At 56.3% G+C, this 15,111-nt stretch overlaps 1 protein-coding gene and 1 long non-coding RNA gene across 2 annotated transcripts in view; both read left to right on the top strand.

Moving 5' to 3' along the window:
• The first annotated feature begins 333 nt into the window (after positions 1-333).
• On the top strand, positions 334-13,223 carry LOC119095611 (WD repeat domain phosphoinositide-interacting protein 2). Its single transcript, XM_037218470.1, has 11 exons — positions 334-656; positions 2,867-2,949; positions 3,535-3,701; positions 4,560-4,754; positions 5,057-5,191; positions 6,252-6,394; positions 6,816-6,906; positions 7,944-8,020; positions 8,704-8,811; positions 9,054-9,136; positions 12,242-13,223. Exons 1-11 carry the CDS (start codon positions 568-570, stop codon positions 12,340-12,342), a joined length of 1,272 nt encoding a protein of 423 aa, XP_037074365.1. The 5' UTR covers positions 334-567; the 3' UTR covers positions 12,343-13,223.
• A 1,253-nt stretch (positions 13,224-14,476) lies between these two features.
• The window catches only part of LOC119096030 (uncharacterized), a 1,579-nt gene continuing 944 nt past the window's right edge, over positions 14,477-15,111 (top strand). Inside the window, exons 1-2 of the long non-coding RNA XR_005093981.1 lie at positions 14,477-14,598; positions 14,878-14,999. This is a non-coding gene — a long non-coding RNA (uncharacterized LOC119096030). The remainder of the gene's footprint in view (positions 14,599-14,877; positions 15,000-15,111) is intronic.

Here is a 15,111-nt window from a genome sequence, read left to right as displayed (position 1 = left end):
TGGTGATAAAAGTACTCAATAATCTAGCCGTATATGACGCAGCTGCTACGTAAGCGGCGAATGAGTAAAAAGTACCAAATTTTCGATAAGGTAAAGGAATTTAACACATCAATTTGTATGCGAAATATTGAACGCTCAGTAGAATATGATTCGAATTTAAATATCAGGGAGGCATTCAAGAAATTCCCCTTAATTTATAGCTCGCAATCTATTTCATTTCCGTAAGGCTGTTCAAGAATCCTACTGTTTGTAGCGGATACCAAATAGTAAACAAAAGAAAGACGGCTGAATTGCGTAATGTTTCAAAACCATCTGCCTTTGTAAACAGTGCGAATAGTGCAGCTGTTGTACGGGGTTTGAGGTTGGGGTGGTTGCCAGTCTGGGTGAGATGAATTTAGTTTGTTTTAGCTGAATGGTTGTATGTCTATGATAAGGTAACAGGCTTGACAAAGAGCCGTGAGTTGTTGGCGGGCGTCCTTATGACGTTTCAGCTGCAAATGTAGGGTGCTTCTCAGTATTGTTTTGGATAGGTAACATCTTGCTGCACCCCACAAACAACTCGCCAAAATGAATCCTGTGGGTGTAGGGGATGACCAGCCAACTGTAAGTGCTGGAATGGCAAAAGTGCGTTTTGTCAACTTCAACCAAGACTACAGGTGAGAATTTTCTGTTTCTGTTTGGTGTTGCATGTATTGACCAGTTAACCATGTTCCACTGTCTGAAGCTTTTATTTGCTCTTTCATGTAATTGGAGGCAGTAGCAGATGAAAAAGGACCATTGACCTTGTTATGGAGACATATTTCATGGTCTATGTAATCATGACCAAAAGTGGGTTAAAGTGACCAAGTCGCATAAAGCCATAGGTTCTGGGTCAAGTAATCAGGGGTGTACTCCCTGCTGCAAAAACTTTTGTCCAGGTTCATTGAATTCTGCATTCTCATGCTGTGAGATGTTGTTGCACTGATTTGAACAGCTATTTTTAAAGTTAATTCCTAGTGAAGTTCAAGGTCAGCCTTTGTTGTTTGTGATATTTTTTTGCATGGTATGCAATGGGCCCAGACATTGCCTCTGCTGCAGCATATACAAATTTGATAAGTCACAATGCTGGATTTAACCTCTGACTACATGCTGCAAGCGTTTTGCCTATGTCAACTATCTACTTAGTCAGTTGTATATCAAGGTCACTCTTGGTTATTGGCATATGATAACTTTTCATGGCTGATGTTACTTGCAGTTAAGGTACAGGCATCATCAAGTCTAAACACAACAAGAAATGAATGTCATCATTGACAATGTTGTGTAGAAAAGGAGCAAACATAAACATAGCCATTTGAGAACACATTGCTAGCAGAGGCCAAATATAACCTGAGTTATATGCACATGGCCTAGGTAAAGCTGTGAAAGGCTGTGAAAATAGCATGACCTTGACCATAAAATTTTGTACTTTTTTCTTAAATTGATATGGGCTCAGATAAGAAAAGTAGGAGAAAGATTGCGCAAGGTGGTCCGCAGGTACTCATTGAAAAAAAGTGCCAGGCAATGGTTTGTCCCAAACAGTGCAAGGATACCTTGCATTGGTACCAGCAAACAGGATTAATGCTGGCTGTGTAAATTTTTAAAAAGCTTGGAAATTGCATGCATCCTCTTGAGTTTTTGAGGTTCTGAGGCTGGGTTTGTTGTCTATTTCAAAGAATGCTACTTATTTGAATGCATTTTTCTTATGTTCAGCATGTTGGACTGGCTCTCAGTTGCCTTGCTGGTTGTGGGTGGATTACTATTTTGTTGATAATCAACAATAAATAATTGATTGTTAAATACACCTGTTGTGATCACTTAGTCATGTCACATGTGCATTGGTATGAAGCAGTGAACATTGCAAAAGGAGGAGGTGAACACATTTTGCTGGTGCATTTTATCCATGTACCCTCATTCTATCATTGTGATTTTACCCACATATATTCACTTTACCATCATTATTTTATTCATGCATCTTTCCACAATTAATCAAAATGTTTCTCAACTGGCTGGGAACCATCTCTGGTTGACCTTTTCCCAGTGTTTTCTTACAGGCTTGTGAAACCCATGCTGGTTTTGGATATAGAGAAAGACAATCAGTAATAGCCTGGACAAATTCAGACATGCTACCTTCAAGCTATAAAGCTACCTACAAGGTACAAAATCAGACAAAATTAGATAAGCTACCAATAACAGCTGAGGGCGAGGGTTCATAACCACCTTATCCCCAGGTTTTTTCTAAATTAACATGTGAAGCCCCCTAATGTTTGCTCCATAAACCAATAGTATGGCAATGTCCCTTACAATGTTTCCAAGGGTCTTTCTCTATCAGAATCAATGCACATTGCATCCCTCTCTTTTGCTGTTGTGAGCATTGTGCATCTATAATATTTCACCAGTTGTGGACATTAATTTAGGGTCAAGACATTGGTAATGTGCTGTCTAAGCTCTGTTTTTGTCAACTGAGCATAACCATATTCAGCAAGCCTAATGTGGTATTGGACCCAGATTTCTTGTTGGCAAAGGTGACAAATTTCTTGAAAAATTTCCAGAAGTTTGCCTGAATGGTATTCATGCAATGTTCATTGATACAAAATTGATGTTACTTACACATTATGTAGTGCAGTGACTGTGGATACTATTCAGTTGCCTTGATTTGGTGCTGCTGAGTTGCCTTGATTTGGTGCTGCTCTTCTTGCTGCATGTTCAATCATTTGTGTAGGCTGTGACTGATATGATGGTGATCTGCCAAGCATGTTTGCACCATGTTAAGATGTGCAAAGCCTTCCTCATTAGATGTGACCTGTCATGTGACAGAGTGGAGGTTGTGACAGGTTTTTGTGTGTTTCAGCTCACTAGCAGTGGGGACCCACATTGGGTACAGGCTGTTCACTATCAATAGCATTGACAAGATTGAACAAATCTATGAAGTTGGTAAGTACCTGAATAAAGCTGTCATTCCTTAGTGGAATTGTCTTCCATGGTGAGCAATAAAATGGTGAGCCCATCACATCGCAAGAGCATTAACATGTGGTTTAGTAATGCCATGATGATGATGCTGGGATAAAGATACTGCATACAAAATCTGTCCCTCCCAGGTTGTGAACTAAGTGCAGTGTCTCTGCAGATGGATGGCCTGGCAAGATTGGAACATGGAGAGAATTGAGCCCAGCTGTTTTGCTCCCTAGCATGTGGTTATCGATTAGCGCGACATGTCAACCATGGTGACGTGTACCCCGAGCCGACGCCCGTTGGCTGTTAGAGGTGGCGCCGGAGCCGGCGGCCTCGCGGAGCGGCGGCCGGGGCGAAGGGATGGAGGACAGGAAGGGATGGTGCAAGGTGGAGAGAACATAAAGGGATGGGGATGGAAGTACAAGGGCAAACAAAATGAGAAGAATGGAGGACGAAGTCTGTTGTGGCACGCTGGCATTTTGTAGAACATTCCGCCTGTTGTGTTGCGTGACCTTCCTGTGCCCATCCTCGCCACCTCATGACCCCCATCCCCCCCCCCCCCGGCAGAGATCGGTGACGTGCTGATCGTGGAGCGGCTCTTCTCTAGCAGCCTGGTGACCCTGGTGACCCAGGCGCTGCCGCGCCGGCTGCAGGTGTGCCACTTCAAGAAGGGCACCAAGGTCTGCGAGTACGACTACACCAACACCATCGTCGCCGTTCGGCTAAACAGGGCGGTGAGCAGCTGACTGGCTGACGTCACAGGGTAGCTTCGAACCCCTGGTTGACGTCATAGGGTAACTTTGAGCCCCGGTGACGCAATTGTGGGCGTTATAAAACTGAGGGTTCAGAGCAGTTTGAGATTTGAATGCTGGTATAGGTGGATTGGGATTCGAGATTCGAATGTATTTCGATAGACGTGAATCTGTGCATCTGAATATGAAACCAATGGCATGTTATTTAAAGAATAAGTGGTCCTGTTCATACAGAAAGAACTGTTGGCTTTAATTTATTTGAAATAAATGCATACGCTGTGTAATATATAGTGCATTAAAATGCATATTTAAATTATTGTATTAGGATTCCATGCGGTCATTAGGACTCCAATCCAGATTTTCAAGGCTCGCATCCTCATTTTACGGTCGAAAATTAGCGAGGTTTGAAGCGTGCAATTCGAATCCTTAGTTGAAGTGTCTGCGTGGTGAACCGTCGTTTTTAGAAGTGATCTGTGGCATCGACGTAGTTTTGGATTCGGCTGTCATCTGGAGTAGTGTGACCTGTTTAATTATGCTGTTTTATGCCCTGAGCGTTTTAGAACAGATTGTTGGATTCCTCGCTGCGGTCGATGGTTTTACCGCCTTTCCCAGACATTCACATGCGTGTTGTTTGGTGAGCCTGAAAACACAGTCGCAGCCTGCCGTATCACGTTGGGGGTCATTTCCAAGTGCCCGCTCCTCATATCGCCGGTTGAAAAAGAGCTTCCCCGGCGATCCGAACGGCTGCCGTTAGTGCATGCAGGCAGCCGAACGTGTCGAGCCCGTCCACTTGTCTGTCCGCCGCGTAACGCCACGTGACACCGCTGGCGTGCACGGCAGCGTCTGGTGGTGTGCCTGGAGGAGTCGCTGTACATCCACAACATCCGCGACATGAAGCTGATCCACACCATCCGCGACACGCCGGCCAACCCGCGCGGCGTCTGCGCGCTCAGCGTCAACAGCGACTACTGCTACCTGGCCTACCCGGGCAGCGCCAGCATCGGCGAGCTGCAGGTGTTCGACGCGCTCAACCTGGTCAGTGGCGGCGGCGGCGAGCGTCAGAGGGCGGCGCGACGGTCATGCGACGCTTGGTAAAGGGGGAAGTGGCAAGCATGGACACGGGTGCACGGGGCAGGCGCTAGTGTTGTCTGCCCGCGAGCAAAGGCGCCCTCTCGGGGATGGCTCGGGTCAGGGCTGGAGCCGCCGCACACGCTACTGTGACCTCGATATGACCGGGTATGACCCTCGCCCCCGGAACCAAGACCGAGTATGACCCCCGACCACCAAACTTGGAGTGGGCCGCCGCCTCGCACGCTCACTGGCGCCGCTGTTGGCAGCAAGCCAAGACGATGCTGCCGGCGCACGACTCGCCGGTGGCGGCGGTGGCCTTCAACGCCGGCGGCACGCAGGTGGCCACCGCCTCCGAGAAGGGCACTGTCATCAGGGTCTTCAACATCAAGGACGGGTCCAAGGTCAGTCGGAGCGAGGCGTGGCCTGGGTGGCCCGCGTCACGGAGGGTGGAGCGTGATGCCCCGACGGGCCTCTGCTCTCCGGCCGCCTCTTCACTGATCTGTCATGGTTGTATCCATCTATCCGTCTTTTTGTCGGGCTCGATTGGCGGTCGGTAACCACGTCCATTTTCCCCGGATGGTGTGTTATGGGTGAGGCCCCCGGTACCAGCGGTGTATCGCTTTGTTCGCAGGTCGCGGGGATCCGCTGGGTAACGGCGTGAGTGGAGCATTCGCTTTTTGTCCGCGCCTTTTATCGCCCGGCGGCCGGCAAAAACAGCGCCCTTGAGACGCGTCATTATGTCGGCCGTGGGCCTGTGGTGGGAGCGGTACAGCAGCTGGGTATTGCTCTCTGTATGCCCCGGGTCTTGTGAGGCGCCGTCTGCACTCTCCTGACGACATCTGACGTCATCTGACCCAAGTGACGTCAGTGGTTCGCACCCGGCACACACGCTGCGGCGTGCCCGATTGTTGTAGGCGCGTGAACATGTGCGGGGGCGCCGCGCTCGGCTTGACAGCAGGCCTTCATGCTTGACTTGGGGCTGGGTCGCGTGCTCGCGTTGCGGGCTGATCTAATCGCCTGATTTTAAGTGTGCTGGTCTTCTGGAAGTTTCTGAACTTGCCCTTGATTGGCTGTGAGGCACCTGACCGCATGTGGCATTTTGCAAGTGTACAAGTTGTCCAGTGTCTGTCGTGCCGTGGCCGGGCCTTCCGGGGTACGATGTTCGGGTCAGTGCATGACCTGACGTGACCTCATCTGCTGTGGCTCGAGCTGTCATGTAATGGTCGACTCTTGACCTGACCTGACCCAACTGACACTGCTGCAGTGTGTAGGCTGTGATGTAGTCAGCAGCAAACACCCGCCCTGCCCTGCCCTGCCCTGCCCTGCCCTGCCCCGCCCCGCCCGCCCTGCCCCGCCCCGCCCCGCCCTACCTCTCCCCACCTGCCCTGCCCTGCCCCTCCCCGCCGTGACCTGACCTGACCTGACCTGACCCGACCTGACCTGACCTGACCTGACCGGCAGGGGTACGAGCTGCGGCGCGGCCTGAAGCGCTGTGCCCAAATCTCCAGCATGTGCTTCTCGCCCGACTCGCAGTTCCTGGCTCTCAGCAGCAACACAGAGACCATCCACGTGTTCAAGCTGTCGGAGACGGTGGCGCAGCCCGTGTGAGTCCTCGCCCGCCGCGGCTGTGAAGCGGCCGGGCGGATGTGGACGGCGCAGGCTCGGACGGCCGGCCGCTATCACCATGGCTGCTATCACCATGGCCACCATCACCATGGCCGCTATCACCACGGCCACCATCACCATGGCCGCTATCACCGCTACTGCTATCACCATGGCCGCTGTCATCATGTTTTTTGTGAGGATGTCTGATTGCACATCGGGGGATACCTTGGGTGACGTCATCGGTGGCTCTCGACGACACGACCCTGTGGGTGGCGCCGTCAGGTGTGCCCAGCGGCGCCGTGTAACTCGGCCCTCCGCGGTCCCCGAGTGACATCATCGATCGTCGACGAGGCTCTGGAGATGACGCCGTCAGGTGTGCCCAGCGGCGCCGTGTAACTCGGCCCTCCGCGCTCTCCACAGGCCGGCCAAGACGGACGAGAGCGGCTGGATGGGCTACCTTAGCAAGGCGGTGACGGCGTCAGCCAGCTACCTGCCCTCCCAGGTCACCGAGGTTAGTGAGTCGGGACCGGCGCCGCTCACATCCTTGTCCTTGCCTGGGGCGGCACGTCCGGGCCCGGCCCAGCCTGACCCAGTCTGCCCCGGCCCGGCCTGACCCAGCCTGACCCAGCCTGACCCAGTCTGCCCCGGCCCGGCCTGACCCAGCCTGGCCCAGTCTGACCCAGCCTGACCGAGTCTGGCCCGGCCCAGCCTCTGACGGGGTGGCTGACTGATGGTCGCCCCACCGGTGGGCGTCGTGTGACTTCGAGCCAGGCGTTGGGTCGGGGTCGGGGTCCGCTGACGGAGGTCGCCGTTTAGAGACGGGACGCGGTAGTTTCGCCACCCTCCGCGACGTGTGGATACGGACACCGCCGATTACCCACCAGCCGTGCTGCAGCGAGGCTTGAAGGAAGTGAACGGGGCTATAGCCGGGATACACAGCTCGTGTTTGGCCGTTTCAGGCGCGTAATTGTCATGCCGGTCCGTATTACCCCCTCCCCCCCCCCTTCCTACGGTGGTCGCGCTGAAAATCGATGGCCTACAGAGCGCAGTGTCGGGCTGGACGCTGCAGAAGTGGGGAGTGCGGACGACAGTCCTGTGCTTCGATTCTCAGAAAAGTGTTAACGTGGTGTATTTAACTGCCCCGTTGAATGTCGCTGAGGCTCAAACGCATTATAGGCTTCCATCAAAGTATGTTTTTACATATGTTGCCGATAGCTATCAAGGGCCAGCATTGAGGGTAGAATATTTCTCCCGCCCCAGAAGTAACCAAGGTCCTATATCACCTTCCCACTTTCATCTGTGCATGCAGTCGAGCAGCGCCTGGCCGACCGCGAAGTGGCGCGTACTATCGCGGTGTGAAGACGGCACATCTTCGCATTGCTGCGTCGGCCGTAGCTCGGCCGGCCTACCGCTTGTTGCACCGACCGTCTGCCGGTGGCGCCCGACGGAGGTCTGGTCTGACCTGGAAAAGTCCGTCTCTGGGAAGGTCTGTCGGTCGGGACTGCGCTGCGGTCGACGTTGATGACAGTGGCGGCGCCCGTGCCGCAGGTGCTGAACCAGGGTCGAGCGTTCGCCACCGTGCACCTGCCCGTGCCCGGACTCCGCGGCGTCTGCGGTCTCGTCACGTGAGTGTGGGGGGGGGGGGGGGGAGGCGACCTCAGGTCACAGTGTGCGCACCCGAGGCCCGGTGTCCGTTGCGGGGAACTGTGGTAGGGTCAGACGCCGCCGCCGCCGCTGCCGATGAAGCCGTGTTTGTTCAGTCCTGCACAGTCTGGCGAGACCCAGTGACCACCGCGGCCGGCCGCCAGCGGCGCCCGCGCCGGGCTGCGGCTCTCACCAGCTGACGTCGGTGTGCGGCGCTCTGTGGACGAGGCGGGACACGGGACACGGCCGGCCGGCTCTCACCAGCTGACGCCGGTGTGCGGCCGTCTGTGGGCGAGGCGGGACACGGGACACGGCCGGCCGGCTCTCACCAGCTGACGTCGGTGTGGGGCCGTCTGTGGACGAGGCGGGACACGGGACACGGCCGGCCGGCTCTCACCAGCTGACGTCGGTGTGCGGCCGTCTGTGGGCGAGGCGGGACACGGGACACGGCCGGCCGGCTCTCACCAGCTGACGTCGGTGTGGGGCCGTCTGTGGGCGGGGCGGGACACGGGACACGGCCGGCCGGCTCTCACCATTTGACGTCGGTGTGCGGCGGTCTGTGGACGAGGCGGGATATGGGACGCGGCCGGCCGGCGCTGACCGCGACTGTGTACGCCGGGTGTGCGCCGGAGTGTGACGCCGCCTCGTACCCTCCGCTCGGCAGGATCAAGAAGCAGTTGAGGCTGCTGGTGGCCGCCGCGGACGGCTACCTTTACGTCTACAACGTGGACACCAACGAGGGTGGTGACTGCAATCTCATCAAGCAGCATAGGTAAGGTCCCCGACAATTCAGTGTCGAAACCTGTAACTTGCGGGCGGTCAGTTGGTGACCGCTTAGTGACCACTGCAATCAGCGCCTGCTGAAGCACAGATCAGCTAGTACTGACGATTGTCTCCTACTCGCGGTGTTCCAAAACGCGCGTGTCTCGGCCTGAACGGTTTGATGATTGAGCGCGCGTGCCGCGGATGTCCGGTCGTGCCGTGCGACCTCTGACGGAGGTGGCCGGCCGCCAGGCTGGACGGTCGGCTGGAGGGCGAGCTGACGGACCCGGCGCCCGAGGCGGGTCACAGCCCGTCACCGCCGCAGGCGGCACCAGGTGGGCCACCGCTCTCCCGCTGCCGGCGGGCCTGGCCGGGGCGTGTGTGGGTTCCTGCGTGTGGTGGTGTGCGTGGGTTTGTGTGCGTGTGTGTTTCGGGTAGTTTGCTGTGATGTGCCAGAGTGTTGCTGCTCAGTAAATGGCGCAGGGTGTGCAGGGCACTGCCGTGCTCCGTTTCACCCCCGCACGCCGACACGAGGGGGCCGCCGGGCTGTGGGGAGGCGGAAGTAGCCCGCGCCATCTCCCGGTGCTGATGACAGGTTCGAGTGTGGGAACTTCCCGCCACTCAGACACCTGCCTGTGGTTAAGCCTCGCCAGGTGTGGCTATGGGTCAGAGGTTATGTTGGCATCGCTGAAATCACCACCCGCAGACGGTCTTAATATGAGCACCGAACTCCTTCCAAAGATGGGCTTTTCAGTTATCTTCCGAAGACCGGCATTTCTATTTGCACCATCATTTTAGCTGACGGTCACAGTCTGCAAAATGGCCGCGAAGTGCCCCGAAGTGCGTCACCCGCGTCTCAGGAGCTCCACATTGCTGCTTCTTCTTAACTGCACTGGTCTGCGCATGCGCCGCACCGCTTGCATTTCCCCCTGCTGGCAATGTCTGTCGTCCTCTGTGTATAACCTTGACTAAAATGGGCGCGTGCCCGGTACCGAAGACGACCAATTATCCCCGTAGCTACAGCTACCGTTTGGGTACTGGTCGTCAATACCGCGGAAAAGTCAGCTAAATACGCATTGGCTAAGGAACGCGCTGTGTCGCCCTGGGCACAAGTCGCCTAAAAATAAAGCTTGCAGCGCTCTGCCGAGACAGTTTTTGCTGATCTGTGGGCAGACCGTATAAAATGTGTCAAAACTGTTGCGGGAAACCGAAATTTCATTGTTGGTTGGTAAACGTGGGATTTCTTCGCGCCAGTCATATTTCTTCCGTCCCCTCATAGATGGCGTAGGGGTATGTCTGCGTGTGCTTGTTTTCCTCTTCTGTCTGCTGTCCCAGCCGATTGCCTTTTGGCTTCTCCTTCAGCTGATCTGGCGTGGCCGGGGTTAACGGTCAGCTGGTCTGGTGCGCCATGGGCCGACGGATTGCTGGCTCGGTCGACTTGGCCACACCCGGCAGCCGAGTGGAGGCGCGCCGGTGTCAAAATTTATGTGGGAGTCGTTTCAGTTTCAGCCTCCCCCTCTTTGTCTAGGCTGGCTGAACAGTGGTATTTAACTGTTTGATAACATGTGGCACTTACTGTTAACGTTCAAAAAGGAAATCGTCATAGCGATTTCAGCAAACTGAAATAACCGAAAATTTCCCAAAGACAGTTGTCATTTGTGTCGAAAATCGTTTCCGACCGACCCAGCGGGTGACGCCATCGTCAGTAAAAATGTTTCTTGAGACGAGATTTCCACAACAGAAACTCAACCTTACTCTTGGGGTCCGTCCTGCAGTCCGCTGTCCTTTCGCGCAACATATTCCCTGCTGGCCAGCCAGGCATCTGATGTCAAAACTGCGGTCAGCTGATCTGACGAACGGTCGCGCCTTCTGTTGGTCTGATCGGTTCACATCGGACCTACGGTCGGTGCCCTCTGCTGGTCTGATCGGTTCACGTCGGACCTACGGTCGGTGCCCTCTTGTTCTGATCGGCTCACATCGGACCTACGGTCGGTGCCCTCTGCTGGTCTGATCGGTTCACGTCGGACCTACGGTCGGTGCCCTCTTGTTCTGATCGGCTCACATCGGACCTACGGTCGGTGCCCTCTGTTGTTCTGATCGGCTCACATCGGACCTACGGTCGGTGCCCTCTGTTGTTCTGATCGGCTCACATCGGACCTACGGTCGGTGCCCTCTGCTGGCCTGATCGGCTCACATCGGACCTACGGTCGGTGCCCTCTGTTAGCCTGATCGGCTCACGTCGGACCTACGGTCGGTGCCCTCTGTCGGTCTGATCGGCTCATATCGGACCTACGGTCGGTGCCCTCTGTTGTTCTGATCGGCTCACATCGGACCTACGATCGGTGCCCTCTGTTGGCCTGACCGGCTCACGTCGAACCTACGGTGGGTGCCCTCTGTTGGTCTAATCGGCTCACATCTGACCTACGGTCGGTGCCCTCTGTTGGCCTGATCGGCTCACATCGGACCTACGGTCGGTGCCTTCCGTTGGCCTGATCGGCTCACATCGGACCTACGGTCGGTGCCCTCCGTTGGCCTGATCGGCTCACATCGGACCTACGGTCGATGCCTTCTGTTGGTCTAATCGGCTCACATCGGACCTACGGTCGGTGCCCTCCGTTGGCCTGATCGACTCACATCGGACCTACGGTCGGTGCCCTCTGTTGGCCTGATCGGCTCACATCAGACCTACGGTCGGTGCCCCCTGTTGGCCTGATGGGCTCACGTCGGACCTACGGTGGATGTCCTCTGTTGGCCAGACCGGCCGACATCACACGAGAGCGATGCCCTCCGCTGGCCAGCCGGGCCAGCCAGATCAGCTGACGTCACCAGACCCTTAGACGGCGCCCGGGCGCCCTCTCTTTCTGCCGGGGCCGGGGCTCGCCTCGCACGCGCCTAATGGATCCGTCTCTCGCAGGGCTGGGAAGTAGCTACGCCGGCGTGCTGCGCGGGCGCTGTGACGACTCCATGACAGGTACTCCCTCCATAGCCGGTAACTACCCGCAGGCCAGGCGCGAGGGCAGCCACGAGGCGGCTCCGGCGGGCGGCGCCACCGTCGCTCCGGCTGATGGCGCCACTGTCGGTCCGACAGGCGGCGTCACCATCGCTCCGGCGGCCGCCCGGTGGCGCTGTCTGCTCGGAGGTGCTTCGGGCAGCCGACTAATCCCCGCATTAGAGGTGCTAGTGGGCCAGTGGGGGTGGGTGGGGCAGCACTCCAGCCGACCCGGGTCCTGTGCCAGGGGCCCGGGCCGACCGGCGCCTCGCGTGCTGTGCTGTGCCTGTGCGGCTGCTGGCGGTGCGTTCGCTGGTTGGCCGTGCTCGCGCCGCGCCGTGCCGGCCGCCGCCAGCCCGCCTGTCCGTCCGCCAGTGTTCGTTTGTTTGTGTGTGTTTGTTGGTGTGCGTGCCAGAGCCGGCGCCGTCACTAACGGTCCGTCCGTGGCCAGACTCGGAGAAGTACCAGGAGATGCGCGCCGCCACCGAGTCGCCGCCGTCGGAGGGGCCGTATCAGCTACACGACGAGGAAGAGTTCCCGCCCATGTCCTAGCCGGCGCGCGGGCACGGCGGACACGGCTCCGGACCGCGCACACCGGACGACCAGGACCGGGCTGGGCCCGCCGGGCACCCGGCGAGCCGATCCAGCGGCCCACTGGACTCGGACCCGGGACCGCCCGGTCCCAGCGGACACGGATCCCGGACAGCGCGGTGCTTTCACGCGTCATAGACGGCGTGAACCGGCCGCGGTCGGGGCGATCAGGGCTCGTGCAGCTGCCCTCTGGCTCTGGGCCACATTAGGCGCGCGGCGAGGCTGGAGAGTCAGGTCGAGCGGGGTTCAGCTCGGCAGTCAGAGTAGCGGCGAACTCTCGCGAGGCGGGACGGGGGCGTTCTAGGTCATTTCGCGGCTTAGCTCGCGAGTCAGTTGGCCGGCTTTCGTCACGCGGCGCGATGCACGCGAAAATTCGTCGGCGGTGTGCTATCCTCCAGCGCTGTTTCCCACGTCGGCGTCGCGTCGTCGTCACTGTACCGGACGCTGGCCAGATCGGGACTGGGGCCGGCCAGTCCGCAATAGAAATCCCGCTTGTGTCGCCGACGAGCACAGTCACAGCTTCCCAGCGGCACGTTGTCGGCCGCTTCCCACGGTCGGATCCCACTCAGTGTCCGCGAGCGGCGAGGGTCGGTCGGCTCCCCCACCCCAGGCAGGTGCGCGGCGGTGCAGGCCGGGATAAGGTGCGAGTGATAGGGAGGAGCCAATCAGTCACGAGGTGAGGGGCCGAACGGGCCAGGGGATGGTGTGTCGCCCGGCGGAGGAGAGGCGGGAGTACTTGCTTGGCTTGACGGTTGGCCGGGGCGACAGGGGACGTTTACTGGTGTGTGGGACGACTCTTGTAACGGCGAATGCGTTTTGTTCAATAAATCACGGTGCAGAGATGTGGTTGGTTCTGAAGGGGCGTGGCCTCGTACAGGCAAGGCGAGAAGTGTAATGGGACGCCGCATGGACCCAGGCGAAAGGAACGGGACCGTGTTCTGAGCTGAATCAACCGGCTGCAGGCTAAGTTAAGGTGGCTGGTAGGCTAAACCAACAAGTGCAAGGAGTGCAACGAGTGCAAGGGCGGCTAGCGATCCTCGGCACCGGCTGATGCTAGAGTGGCGGGAATGGCCCTCAGAGAGGTTCAAATCACATTACTGACAGCAATTCATTGATGAAAATGAGACCAGTTTGTCTGAGCCCCAGACAACCCAGATGAAGCCCCGGATCCCAGAAAAATCTCGAACGCCCCTGCTTGAGCGGAATGCCTCCAGGCGCTTTTGGGTGGATGCGCACGACCAGGCTTGACTAGTAATGCGGATGGACTACTCTGGCAACTTGCTAGTCGGTGGTCAAAACTTAGCGCTAATACGAAATGATCTATGATCTCTTTATTGAGTTTGTGCCGGTGTTATCATAAGCAGTGACACACAACGCTTCCCTCTCGTAGGAAATGCATTCCGAAGGTGTTTTTCGAGCCGCAAGGCCAGGGAAAATGCCGCCCGCTGAGTGCGTAAAATATTATCCTTTTGGCGCTGAAAGTGCAAGCTCGCACACACATTGCCACTGGCAGATTGTTATCGCCCGGCAATGTTTATCTCGCAGCTGCCGACATCGTATTCTTTGTTCGATTCACTCTTGACAGTGAGGAGCTGACAGCCGCCGGCCTGGACGCAGAGCTTTAGATAACTGATACGGCAGCCTGGGAAAAACACTTGCAACCCAACCAGAAGATTGCGTCTGTGTGCGTTGTGGGCCACGCGGGTTTATGGGGACACGCGGGCGGGGACGCACGGTCCGTGCCGGGCAGTCAACGTTCAGGCTCCGACGGTGCGGCTCGACGCGAGCCGCGTCAGCGTTTACGACGACGACGACTTCGGAGTGTGCGACGCCGCCCTCCCAACCCCTCTCTTACATTTGGCTTGCAACTCTGGCTAAAAGAGACACTTCCTTTTCAACGTCTGTTTTCGAATCAAGTCGATGGTCCTCCGGAATACTAACGAACTCTTTCGCACGAACACCATCAGATGCCAGTACAGCACTTTCGTCAGGGTTTGGTTTTAGTTTGTTTCGGTAGACGCTCCGACAGCGCATTTCTCAATGCTGGAGGACCGGCTGGAGCGGTGATTTGCGCAGATACGGCGTCCGGCCATAAACGCCTTTGCTCGATCGCAGAAGTTGCAGTCATGCGCTTATGATGTCAATGTGGGATCAGTATCGGCCGTTGCAAGCCTGAACCTTCCTCGCACAAGCAGAAGTATTTCAAATTGAACACAAGTAATTGTGCAAATAACCAATCCAGCCGGGCAGCCGGGCGATGCGCCGTCGGGGGTTCGACCGGAAAGATCGCACTCAAAATCTGACGAGTGCGTTGTCCTGGCAACGGTTTCTGCTGGCTTTTGCTGCTTTCACAAGCACGCTTCAAGCCATACACCGTGTAAATTATGATATCTGGTGTCTACATACGAGCATGCGTGGCTGTTGCATGCTCCGACTTATGTGTGGGCCTGTCCTTTGATCATGCATCTCAGCTGGTAACATGTTTGAATTTTTCAGTTGGCAAGATTCGACTTGACGGACATGATCTGAACTCTGGTTCTGTTCGATTATGTGAACTGGCATCTTTGAGGAAATCAGTGTGTAGATCTCCAAAAAGACGTTTAGGCTGGTTCCAACAGGTAAGCTTACGCTGGTTATCCAGCATCACGTATTACATTTGTCCATTCTGATAAACACGCATGTATTCGGGGATCACCACAGGGCATAGTTTTTGACGTCCCGCAAGTGTTT

The sequence above is a fragment of the Pollicipes pollicipes genome, unplaced genomic scaffold, assembly GCF_011947565.3.
Source record: "Pollicipes pollicipes isolate AB1234 unplaced genomic scaffold, Ppol_2.1 Scaffold_4219;HRSCAF=4965_pilon_pilon_pilon, whole genome shotgun sequence".
Classification (NCBI taxonomy): domain Eukaryota; kingdom Metazoa; phylum Arthropoda; class Thecostraca; order Pollicipedomorpha; family Pollicipedidae; genus Pollicipes; species Pollicipes pollicipes.
Note: the sequence above shows the minus strand (reverse complement) of the source record. Positions and strands in the feature narration are given on the sequence as shown.